The sequence below is a fragment of the Leucoraja erinacea genome, chromosome 20 (assembly GCF_028641065.1).
Source record: "Leucoraja erinacea ecotype New England chromosome 20, Leri_hhj_1, whole genome shotgun sequence".
NCBI lineage: Eukaryota > Metazoa > Chordata > Chondrichthyes > Rajiformes > Rajidae > Leucoraja > Leucoraja erinaceus.
In genome coordinates this window covers 11,153,918-11,167,587 of record NC_073396.1, presented here as the reverse complement: position 1 = coordinate 11,167,587, position 13,670 = coordinate 11,153,918, and the positions used below count along the sequence as shown (strand labels likewise).

Sequence of the window (13,670 nt, the reverse complement as noted above, 5' to 3'; positions counted from 1 at the left end):
TGATGTTATACCGAGCTCACCTTGCAGTAAACCTTTTAGCAGATCATTATATGCATGAATCAATAATGCCAGGATCGACTAGCTGTCCTGCTAATGATTTAAAGTGACAAATGAAAGAGTAACCGCAAAATAATAGTCAACAAATGTGATAATTAAAATTAACACCGCTGCATTATATTGGGAGAATTTGAGGGTAGACAAAATAATCTCTAATCTGCAATGTTATCTAGGCCAAGTCATATAATGGCGTACATCAAAATAAAGAGAAAATTCAAACATAATGCGCATTAACATTGCACCAAAAATTATTTGTAGATATCTAAAAAAGTTGAAATTTGGAAATAGTGAGGTGCAAATCAGCATTATGCAAAGGAAATACTCCTAGAATAAAACTGATTCTTTACCGATATTTAAATTTTCTTGGATTTCTTCTTCGGTCTCTGCTGTTGTGATAATGAGGACAAGCATACCCTTGTCGGCAGAGTCGCGGTGGCTTATTACACTGATCAGTCTTGTAATTTGCTAGCACAAAGTTCGTTTCTGCAAAATAAACAAATTTACATCAAGCCTAAGCTTCTCAATATTCACACAGCATAACTGAAAATGTACTTTGGAAAATTAACTTTGAAAAATAACACATGCAGCTCCAAGGGCACGGCCCACCTACACAAAAATGTAACCCGCCCCCTTGCACATGATACTCCATGCACTGCTTAGCCAACAATTCTTGCCTTCCTCCACATACACACAATATTTTAATCTAGCAAGGATCACCAGGCCCCTCTCCAATAAGCGAGTTTGGTACTACAATTGCGCATGCCCAGGTCATGGGTCATTCGGGCTGCACAAATCCACAATTGTATCTATTTAAATTATTGACTCAACAAAGCACCAGCCTTAAATGCAAGAATGCCTGGAACGAACATGTCAATTATCAAATCCCTGCCATTCAAATTTGATATTGATTTACACAAATTACAAGTTGTGTGGTCAACCAATATGCGACAGTCCTTACATTCCTATCTAAACAACGCCACATCTTCCCATCTCTCCCCTTTCGGCTTTCCGCAGAGACCGCTCCCTCCGTAACTCCCTGGTCAATTCGTCCCTTCCCACCCAAACCACCCCTGGTACTTGCAACCACAGGGAATGCTACACTTGTCGTTTTACCTCCCCCCTTGGCTCCATCCAAGGACCAAAGCAGTCTTTACAGGTGCGGCAGAGGTTCACCTGCACCTCCTCCAACCTCGTCTATTGCATACGCTGCTCTAGGTGTCAGCTGCTCTACATCTGTGAGACCAAGCGTAGGCTTGGGGGAGAGAGCGAGAGAGCGAGAGAGCGAGAGCTGGCGATGCCACAAGAACGACCCATTAAAATCAGCCCTTCGACCACTCGGCAACCTGGGCTGATCTGATCTGACAGCCCTCTCGCTAGCTCGCTGTGTGCCCGATCCTAACGCAGAACCTCCACAAAACCTTCGGGCTTCGGGGATCCCCTGCACAAAGAGCCTCTGCTAACAAGGGCCAGGCGAACTGTGCTGGTCAATGTGCACTGGGCGAGATGGCTAGGGGAAATGCACCGCAACCACCGCAAACTTGGAACAGCAAAGACCCTCCACTCAATCTAGCCAATACTAAAGGGCAGACATTTCAATAGACAACAAACAGTAGACAATAGGTGCAGGAGTAGGCCATTCGGCCCTTCGAGCCAGCTCCGCCATTTAATGTGATATCCTCTCATCCTTCTAAATTCCAGAGCATACAAGGCCAGCCACTCCATTCTCTCAGCATATGACAGACCCGCCATACTGGGAATTAACCTTGTGAACCAACACTGCACTCCCTCAATAGCAAGAATGTCCTTCCTCAAATTAGGGGACCAAAACTGCTTTAATGTTACTTTGAATCCCTTCATCTAAATCATTGATGTATATTGTAAATAGCTGCGGCCCTAGCACCAGGCCTTGCGGTACCCCACTAGTCACTGCCTGCCATTCTGAAAGGGACCCGTTAATCCCTACTCTTGGTTTCCTGTGTGCCAACCAATTTTCTATCCATGTCAGTACTCTACCCCCAACAATACCATGTGCCCCAATTTTGCCCACTAATCTCCTATGTGGGACCTTATCAAATGCTTTCTGAAAGTCCAGGTTCACTATATCCACTGGCTCTCCCATGTCCATTTTCCTAGTTACATCCTCAAAAATTCCAGAAGATTAGTCAAGCATGATTTCCCCCCTCGTAAATCCATGCTGACTCGGACCGATCCTGTTACTGCTATACAAATGTGCCGCTATTTCATCTTTTATGATTGACACCAGCATCTTCCCCACCATCGATGTCAGGCTAACTGGTCTAGAATTCCCTGTTTTCTCTCTCCCGCCTTTCTTAAAAAGTAGAATAACATTATCTACACTCCAATCCCCAGGAACTGATCCTGAAACTATAGAACATTGGAAAATGATCACCAATGTGTCCATGATTTCTAGAGCCACTTCCTTAAGTACCCTAGGACCATCAGGCTCTGGGGATTTATCAGCCTTCAGTCCCATCAGTCTACCCAACACCATTTCCTGCCTAATGTGGATTTCCTTTAGTTCCTACATCACCCCAGATCATCTGGCCACTAGGACATCAGGAAGATTGTTTGTGTCCTCTTTAGTGAAGACGGATCCAAGACAAAGATTCATCTGCCATTTCGTTGTTCCTCATAATAAATTCACCTTTTTTAGTCTTCAAGGGTCCAACTTTGGTCTTAACTGATTTTTTCCTCTTCAAATACCTTAAGAAGCTTTTACTATCCTCCTTTATATTCTTGGCTAGCTTACCTTCGACCTCATCTTTTCTCCCCGTATTGCCTTTTTAGTTATCTTCTGTTGCTCTTTAAACATTACCCAATCCTCTTGCTTCCCACTCATCTTTACTACGTTGTACTTCTTCTCTTTTATTTTTATACTTTCCCTGACTTCCCTTGTCAGCCACGGTCACCCCTTACTCCACTTGGAATCCTTCTTCCTCTTAGGAATGAATTTTGCAGTTAAATGTCTTATATCAGATTGGCGGCTCCCTCACAGGGCCCACCCTGTACTCCAATTTCCTCAGAGATATAAATTTGCCTTCACGGTACATTCACACCGCCTGTAGGTAAAGCATCAGCCCACATCTCACTGATACAGTCGCTGCATGCCTCAGATTAAATATATTTTTACACATAAATTATGAATAAAGATAAGAAAATATTTCAAACACAAGTAATATTTTGTTATTCCAGTAGCTAACACATTAAGGAATAAATGAAAATAATAAATTTAACTTTTTGAATGTCTCATAATTACAGATTAATGAACTGAAATAGAACTGGGACTAAGTTGTGTGTGAACTGCAGAGCAAGAAAGGAAGCTATTGAGTTGACAGAATTCTAGATTAATTCCTTGAGAGAATAGTTAACAATTTATACACAGTTTATACAGAGCTGCAAACCCGAATGCCCTTTGACAAATCCCATGATTCCTGGCATTTATCGAGATACTGAACTTGCTTATCCTCAGACTGACTGTCTAGTGTTTCCTTTTAAGCACTGCATGCCAATATGCACGACCCTCTCCTCTGCTGGTTATCATCCAATCTCCACATTCACACCAAAATTAATCTCAACTTTGAAATTCCACACACTCTTAAATCATAAACATGTACCAATGTGACACACACTATTCACAAATTAAATAATTTAAGTGATTTCCAATTCCTTTTGTGAAATTCCTATATCACTGTAACCTCCTCCAGCCTCCTCCAGCTGTGACCAGTTCATTCTTCGAATTCTGTTCCCTTGTGTCTCTCCAATTTTAATTGTTTCACCTTTGATGGTCATACCTTCAGCTGGATAGATCTTAAAACTCTTTCCCTATTGTCTAGTTTCAAGCTTTAGTAATCTTGTATAGATCATATTGGTTCTGATTGATAACACAAAGTCAAGCACTTTCACAGCTTTACTATGGCAAGACAATATGGTGACAATGATTGCGACACTTTCAGCAATTTCAACAATGAAAAATTCTATTTAATTATTTTTGCTATCTTGCTGACCTAAATTATCCAGTAGATGGCAGTGTTCATTAATTTTACTAATCAACACAAACATGCACAAAAATGCAAAGCAGTCATAATGATTTTCAAGAGTTAGACAATATTTCACCCTGAAGAGATGTTTGATACGAGTACAATTCCTTGATGTTTGCTTTAATGAGGACTGGTTCAACCCAAATGAGTATGCCACTGCCGTCACTGAATTCGCCAATATGTATGTAGTGACAACATGCCAATGAAAACAATATTGTGTTCCCCAGCCAGAAATCATGGGTGATATCCACTCCTAGGTGGAATCCAAGTTGGCCTTATACTAATCCCTGGAAAATCTGAATAACACCACCTACGTCGGAGTTTTTATTTATTGATGATAGCGCTGCACATGAATTCCCAAGTAAATTTATCTCCACACCCTGTGCAACTGGATCCTTGACATCTTGACCACAGACCACAATTAGTAAGAATTGGCAACAAAGAATCTACAGTAATACTGAACACTGCTGGCCCACAAGAGCACATTCTCTACCCCTTTCCATACTACCTGTACACTCATGACTGTGCAGCCACATTCTGTTCTAACTCCATCTACTACTTTGCAGAAGACACCCACCATCCTTGTGGGCTAGATCTCGGACAATGACGGGGCAGAACAAAGGAAGGAGATAGAGAGCTTAATAGCATGTCAAGACAACAACCACTCCCTCAATGTCAGCAAGACAAAAGAGCTTGTAATTGACTTCAGGAAATGGGGTGGTGTATGTGTTCCAATTTGCCTCAATGGTGCACTAGTGGAGAAAGCCCAGTTTCAGGCTATTGGACATAAATATCACCAACAATTTGTCTTGGTCCAATCCCATTGACAATGTGGTCAAAAGCACATAACACCTCTATTCCGCAGAAGACTACGGACATTTGGCATGTCTCCAATGAGACTTACCAATTTCTACAGATACATTATAGAAAGCAAAATATAGGGCTGCATCATGACTTGGTTTGTCAAACTGCTCTGCTTAAGACAGCAGCAAAAAAATTTAAAAAAATTTATAAAAATTAAAAATCGCAGAGAATTATGAATGCAGCCCAGTTCGCCACATGAACCAGCTCCCACAATACTGTTCGACTCCACCTATACTTCCCGCAGCCAACATAATCAAGGACCTCTCACATCCTGGTTATTCCCTCTTCAATCAAGCAGAAGATACAGAAGCTTGAAGGCACATACTAGATTCAGGCACAGCTTTATCCACGCTGAAATCAGAACCGAATCGACCTCTTCTAAACTAAGGGAGAATTAAGTGTCAAACACCCAACATACCTCATTACAGCCTTGTATTTTGCTCTTAATCTGCAATTTCTCTGCAACTATAATGCTATAACAACAAATTCTGCACTCTTTTTCTCTGGTCTACCTATTGTACTTGAATATGGCTTGATTTTACTCTTGTATATTATTTGACCGGATAAGACGCAAACAGACTTTTTCCCACTCTATTCTAGGTAACTTGACAATAATAAACCAATGTTAATAAAGTGTTTAAGAAATTACAGAGGATTGTTGCTTTCATTAGACAGGGTAAAGAATGTAAATGCAGGAAATAAATTATGGCACAATTATCTAAAATATTAGTTCGGCTACAGTTGGTGTAGTTCTGATCACCACACCATTTAAGGAGGATGTTTACACAATAGAAGAGATAGCGAGGAGATTCAACTGCATATAGGCTAGGAAGGACCTATCAGCAATGAGGAAACACTGCACAGGCACTATTTAGAGTGAACAAGATGGATGGGGATCCAAATGAGGAGCACATAACTATGAGGGGAATAGATAAGGCAGAAATATTCCCCTTTAGTAGAGATGCCAGAGTGAAACAGTTTAAGGTAAGAGTGAATGGATTTAGAGTTCCCCCTCCACTCAGGAAAGTGTTTGGAATCTTGAAGGATGGGGAGGCCAAATACATTCATAACATTTTATATTTAGAAGAGCATGAAATGTCAAAGCAGAGAACATATAGATCATGTTCTAGAAAATATCTAGGTAGTTGCTGGACAACTGGGACATGATGGGCCAAAGACCGTTTCTGTGCTTGCTGACATATCAGGGGCTTTCCCATATTCTGATGCATTATAAAAATTGAAGTGTTTTGTTACTCTTGCATAATAAGTTGACACTTAAACAAACCAACAGAAATTATGAAATCCATCCAAAAAAAGATAATGACATCTAATGATTAAAGAACCAAGTCTTAAGTCACATTTAATGTCATAGGTGATTTATATCTATTTTTACCTTGCCATCTCGGATCTTCAGTTAGTGTCTTTTCGATCATGGCTTGACTAGCCAGTACACCTGGCTGGAGATCAGGAAGGCCTTCCCCTGCTCCGAGCTGGCCATTCTGCAGAGCTTCTTGTGCTTGGAGTTCCCTAGAAAATAAGAAAATAGGTTAAACGTACAACTATTGGCCTAACCTCAATTAGGCCACACGTGGACTTCTGCAGACATATCTTAATCACAAATATGCGGCTATTAATATAATCCCGTTGGTTTGCAGGATACTTGAATTTTCATCTCTTTCAAAACTAAAGTTTCCTTGACAGCTAATCCTCCGCAATATTTCCATTTTAATTTCTGCGCACTATTTTACAACCAAGTAATGTATCTAACTGGTCAAGAACTTAATCCCACCTTGTTATGAATATTTTGAGGATTATAGGAATACAATATCATTTGTGTATAGGGGAGAACATTTTAAGTGCAATATCTCCAACAACCATTTGCATGGTTTGCAATCATTCACATGAACTTCTGATCTTGATATTGTTGACTGAACCCATGACCCTGTGATATACAGTTCAAAAAAGAAATAAACCAGAATCACGGGGTCGATTTTAGTTAAATTAGTGTCTAAAGCTTATAGACAGATTTATTTTTAGATCATCTCACTTATTATTGGCATTCCTGTCTTCTCTAGCTGTGAAGGAAAAGAGGTAATTCAACAGATTAAGATAAAAACAGAAAATGCTGGAAACACAAAGAGAAATTGAAGTGGAAAATAAAAACCCCAAATCCAAGTCCAATGCAGCATCCTTAAACAAAAATGCTTTCTCCTGAAACCCTATAAAGAATAAGTGGTAAGCCATTTTGAACGGAGATGAGGAAACACTTTTTCACACAGACAGTTGCGAGTTTGTGGAATTCTCTGCCTCAGAGGGGGGTGGAGGCCGGTTCTCTGGATACTTTCAAGAGAGCTGGATAGGGCTCTTAAACATAGGGGATATGGGGAGAAGGCAGGAACGGTCAGGGGATATGGGGAGAAGGCAGGAACGGGGTACTGATTGTGGATGATCCGCCATGATCACATTGAAGGGCGGTGCTGGCTTGAAGGACCAAATGGCCAATCCTGCACCTACTGTCTATCGAAAATGCACGGAATGCCATAGGTTGCTTATGTGACTTTACAACGAGAAAAACAGAATACTGATTTTCTTTTGATTAAATTGCAATGGTCATTGCAAGAATCGTAAACTTGGTAAGGTACATGAACTGGGAAAGTGTTAAAGGAATGTAAGAGGAAATTCAACTGGGAAAGTGGTAAAGGAACGCAAGAGGTGGGAGAGAGAAAACAGGGAATTATAGACCAGTTAGCCTGACATCGGTGGTGGGGAAGATTCTGGAGTCAATTATAAAAGATGAAATTGCGGCACATTTGGATAGCAGTAACAGGATCAGTCCGAGTCAGCATGGATTTATGAAGGGGAAATCATGCTTGACTAATCTTCTGGAATTTTTTGAGAATGTAACAAGGAAAATGGACAAGGGAGAGCAAGTGCATGTAGTGTACCTGGACTTTCAGAAAGCATTTGATAAGGTCCCACATAGGAGATTAGTGGACAAAATTAGGGCATTTGGTATTGGGGGGTAGAGTGCTGACATGGATAGAAAATTGGTTGGCAGACAGGAAACAAAGAGTAGAGATTAACGGGTCCCTTTCAGAATGGCAGGCAGTGACTAGTGGGGTACCACAAGGCTCGGTGCTGGGACCGCAGCAATTTACAATATACAATATACATCAATGATTTAGATGAAGGGATTCAAAGTAACATTAGCAAATTTGCAGATGTCACAAAGCTGGGTGGCAGTGTGAACGGTGAGGAGGATGCTATGAGGCTCCGTTCCTACCTTTCCAACAGATCCCACGTCATCTCTCTCCACAACCACACCTCTGCTACAGCCACAGTCACTCAAGGCGTTCCCCAAGGCTCTGTACTCGGCCCCCTCCTCTTCATCATCTACATCCTCTCCCTTGGTCAGATACTCCGCCACTTCAACCTGGACTTCCACTGTTACGCCGATGATACCCGGATCTACCTCGGCACCAAATCTCCCCCCTCTCCCATATCAACTCCTGTTTGTCAGCTATAAAAACCTGGATGCAACATAACTTCCTCAAACTCAACAGCGATAAGACAGAATTCCTCCTCATAGGCTCCAAAGCCACGCTCAGCAAAATCAATAACCCCACTCTCACCATCGACGGCACCACCATCTCCCCAGGTCCGCAACCTTGGCGTGATCTTTGATTCCACCCTCTCCCTTGAGCCTCACATCCGCCATGTCATTAAAACCTCCTTCTTTCATCTCTGCAACATCGCCAAACTCAGACCCTCTCTCACACCTCCCGCTGCTGAAAGACTCATCCATGCCTTCATCTCCTCCCGACTGGACTATTGCAACTCACTTCTCCTTGGCATCAGCTCCACCTACATCAACCGACTCCAACTGGTCCAGAACGCAGCCACCCAACTCATAATCACTAAACTTTGGAATAAAATGGTTAGATATAGTCTTCCCTGACTGAGGAATGTTCAGAGCATTCACTGGACAGCTCAAGCATTTTTCGAATAACTAAAACTGTTCAACGTTTATTATTTGCATGGCTGTCAATCACGAACACAAGTTTCACTTTATTACTGAAACAACCGATGGAGATGCCCCTCCGTATTTTCAATGACATTTCATTGAAAATAGCTGATAATAGAATATGCTGAAATATTCAACGTTAGCGAGCATCTATGGAGAGACAGATAAAATTAATTTTCAAGGTTAATTCTGATGAACACCACTGGCAAAACGTTATCTAAAACATTTACTTGCTCTCTCTCCAAATACGCTGCCTGCCCTTTAGAATATTTCTAGCATTCTTCATTTTGACTATTGCTAGTTCATGCTCTACAGCACAATGCATATAATGCAATTCACCTCATGGCAAACATGGTTCACTAACTGCCCAACGCATCACTTCTGCTTTTCTGAAATCAGGGAGGAAATTATAAACATTGTGTATTGTGAAAGTACATACATGAGGAACAATGGGTGGAGGGGAGATAAGGCAGAAAGGTTTCTTTGTTTCCTTGGTGACAAAAGAACTTTAACCACAACAATAAATAAAACCCAGGGCTCATATTATTTCAAGATGTATTATCATCTGACAGCTAATATTTTCACCTTCGTCTACAAATTTAATTCAGGACAAACTTCTGCATTTAAAATTCACATTAAATAGTTGCTGGCTCTGGGTTTTGGATTCGGGGCCCATATTGCGAAATAAAATGAACAAAATCAACTTACAGTTTAGGGCAGGAGATTCGTGAAATATTAATGGGCCGATATGAGCAAATATTACTCGGAATCTACAAGTTGTTGATTATGACTGAGGGGCACTTAACACTGGCAAATTGCGTTGGGGGTTTATGCGAGGAGAGAGTGAAAATACTAACTCTCTTCAATTCAGAACCAAAATTGTTATAGAAACAATTGGCAGCTGCTTGGGGTAGGTGGAATTGAACTGATAGGTGTTGCCGGTTGAGCTAAGATAAAACAAACGGCCTCCTATATCTTTTTTTAAACTGTAAATTTTGTCATTCTTCTCATATTACTTAGATTTTAACATAATAATAGAAAAGCATGGAAAGACATAAATAGAATCTAAGGCAATTTGTTGTCCAATTATAATCAACATCATTGCAGCGAGTAATTAGACAAACCAACAGGTAAAATTTTGCAGTGTTTCGGCTTGAAAATGAAAAATCATTTTCAACTCTGAAATGGTTACAGCAGAAATTTTAGTTGCCTGATAAACCAACTGTTAATAAACAATATTTATATATATACACACACACACAATATAAAACTACAATCAATATTTACTATAATATATTCCACTTATTGCAACACAACCTGTTGCTGTGCCCACACAACAATTTAATTGAACTCTGCTTAACAGAAACAATTCATTCCCTGGGGTCAAGCAGACAAGGGAATTGATATACATCAAAAATGTAGCGAAGAGCAATGCGAATCAAGAAAGAATGACAACATTCCATGGAAAGGACAGATTTGGAGGAATATGGACCATATGTGGGCAGGTAGAACTAGTGTAGCTGGGACATGTTGGCCAGTGTGGGCGAGTGGTGCCAAAGGGCCCGTTTCCGCATTGTATCACTCTATGATTCTATATCATTGGATGCAACAAAAAAATCCCTTACTTGCTGGAAAAAAAAGTTTTAACCACGGATTACAGACCAACAAACAGGCAGTCAGAAAATAACGCAAAATATGTTAGTCATAATAAAAGCAAAAAAGTACCTTATGTCATAAACAGGAGGGCGAAGATCATGTGGCCCATGTGCAAATGCACAATGAAGCCCATTTTTCACACAGTGCCCACGAGCATCGGTTTCATGGATGCATGTACCAGTCTTATAATAACGTAGATGATACTTTCTTTCTGTGTCCCCGGTTGTTCGATGGAGATATGGACAGCTTTAAAAAGAAACAACATTTATTTACATCATAAGCTGCAGTTCACCCACAACTATTTTTTCCGCACAGACCCAAAACATGCAGAGGTATTTGATATAACATTTAACTATTTTCTCCATTTTTTGAAAATAATAAAAATGTAAGTTGGGTTCCATCTATTAAGCAGGACATCAGCCCAATTACTAGGCAGTTGAAATTCATGAATAGGCTATAAATTACATGTCCATGTTTTGCAGTTGGGCAGACAATGAAATTCAGCTTTTGCCATTATTACACTATAAAATTTATATCAACAATGGGATTTCTGTACGTGCAAACTTTAACTTTGAAATAGTCAAGTTCCTGCCATGATTCAACCCTACTTCCAAAGCTGACCAGCTATCTACTGTAATCAAGAGAAATCAATTGGATTCATGAACACTTCAGATATGTACTCTCATCTCACTATTAAGTATTTGGTTAAAAATTACAAGCTTTGTTTGATGAGGACTGAGGGACTTCTAAAATATTTATCAAACCAAACATTGGAAAACTTGCTATAAACCTACAATCTAATATGGGTTTTGCAAATTCTTCTCAATTATTTCATGATTGAGTTAATGTTTTAAAAAGCTTATATTTCAGCTCACTAATCTCCCATGTCACAAATTCTTAATTTGCCTGCTCTTCCTAATTGACTGTATGGAAAATCAATTTGTTGGACAATTTTACTTTAGAAGGACTGCTTGATGCCAAGGATCTCTCCAAGCCAAAGTAAAAATAGGGGATTGCATGGTAGGTAGCTTACTGTAGCGTCAGCAATGAGAATCACTGGTTTGAAAAAAAAAAGCCCAATACCTGCGTAATCCTCACGACATTCTTCCAAGTTTTCCATCAAAATCTTACTCAGTAAAATTATAGTCCATTCAGTACTTCAGCCTTTCTACTTGTTTTGTCAAGACATATTAACCACAGAAACATAATACTTTAGAAAACTGATAACGTTATATGTCAAGCTACTATGTACTTCAAAAACAAGAAAACTATAACTTTGCTTATAATTTAACGTGCATGTTTTTCCCACATATCCCCACCACCCCAAGACAAAATTGTAAACAGCAAATTAGAGCAAAAGAGGCTCCTACTTCTCTTGCTCATGTTTTCAGTTAATTATAAATAAATCCACTATGTTGTTATGTTTTCCTGATAGTGATATTAAAAAGGGCACAGTGTAGGCATTTTTATAGTAGTAATATATTTTGGCATCATTGCTTTTAGAATTCCTGATGCAAATAAAATCAGAACATGGTGGTCAACAAATCTATGATTGCCTGTGGAGAAAGAAAGAGTTAATGTTTTAGGCCAATGACCATTCATCAGAACTTTCACATCTAATGCAAATTTGTATGACCATATTTTACAAAATGCATCAATGAATTGAAAAGGATGTATATATTTTGAAATCTAATGCCAATAGAAATGTTTACTATGTTTTAAAAACTAATAACTATTGGATGGTTACCTTGACTTTAAGCAAAATGGTATAAAGCTGAATGAAACTCAATATTTGTAACCATCTTATTTTGCTGGAACTAGCTATCGTGCTATTTCCTTCCATTATTCAAGAAACTACAAAAATCTGTCATCAATGTCGATGCTCACAACTTAGTTTTGACACATTCTTTTGGTGGAGAAAGGGACCAAGGAACATTTGTAATGCACGTTGTCTCATTTTTAATACAATGTGTAAAATTACTATTGTTTAAATTGGTACTATCTCGACGACAAACTAACTATAACAAGCAAGTTTGGTTGATTGTAGAGCGCATGAACTCTGGTTTGGCTAAACCCACTTTTCAATCAGGTAAGTATACAAGTTTCTGCAATGTTATTTATTATAACATTGCTCAAACAAAACAAAATTGCCATTAGACTAAAATAAAGCTGCGATATTACATCTAATACATGTAGTTGGTCATGGGCCATTTGTGTGGTGTCTGTTTATTAAGAAGCGAACCTGGTTTAGTAGTTAAGATAAGTAACATTTTCAATATTACATCTAGTACATGTAGTTGGTCATGGGCCATTTGTTATCCACAATTCTTTCTAACAGTTGTTGGTTTACTTAAACTATCAATAACATCACATTTCACAAGGGCAGCAGAAGGGGACAAATAATCATGACCAGAAAAGATGCCCAGCTGTTTATGAGCCTCCCAGTATAATTAAGTCACACTCAATTTGGCCATGGAACTTCACTACCGATAATTATTTTTGGTGCTTAAAATCGTACAAATATAAAGAAAAGTATGATTGGTAGGTATTAAACCCAGATGCCTGCTTAAGCTAAATTTCTACCATCTAGCACTGTGACCTCAGTCAGAAGTTTGGAATTTCAAGTCCTGCTCCAAAAGCCTTAATCATCAAATCTAAGATGCATCACAATGCAGGATTAGGAAGAATGCGTGCTATACCACCAGATGTGCTACTTCACAGGCAATACACTCAACACAATCTTCCCCCTCAAGCAGATGCAAAAGATTTGAAAACACTATCTAAAAAAAGTCACTCCCAAACATCGGCAGAATATCTTGCTGCACAATAATCTCCTCTCATTACACAATAATTGTACCTCAAAACCAACTTTGTTGGGGAAATTGAGATTATCAAGTGCAATACAGATGCCATAAATCGTTATTTTAGGCTGGAAAGGGATAGATAGCTAAAGAGAACTAAGAAAATGTAACCTCAAAACAAATAGGAGTCTTTTTTGTATTGTTTCCACA

General features: G+C 39.4%; 1 protein-coding gene across 4 annotated transcripts in view; it reads right to left on the bottom strand.

Annotated features, from left to right (window-relative positions):
- Nucleotides 1-13,670, bottom strand: part of unkl (unk like zinc finger) — a 69,589-nt gene that overhangs the window by 33,702 nt on the left and 22,217 nt on the right. For all 4 annotated transcript variants that reach the window (XM_055651248.1, XM_055651249.1, XM_055651250.1 and 1 more), the window contains exons 3-5: nt 10,729-10,905; nt 6,373-6,506; nt 405-540 (exon numbers count right to left, since the gene is read on the bottom strand). In XM_055651248.1, coding sequence (XP_055507223.1) covers nt 405-540; nt 6,373-6,506; nt 10,729-10,905 — 447 coding nt within the window. The remainder of the gene's footprint in view (nt 1-404; nt 541-6,372; nt 6,507-10,728; nt 10,906-13,670) is intronic.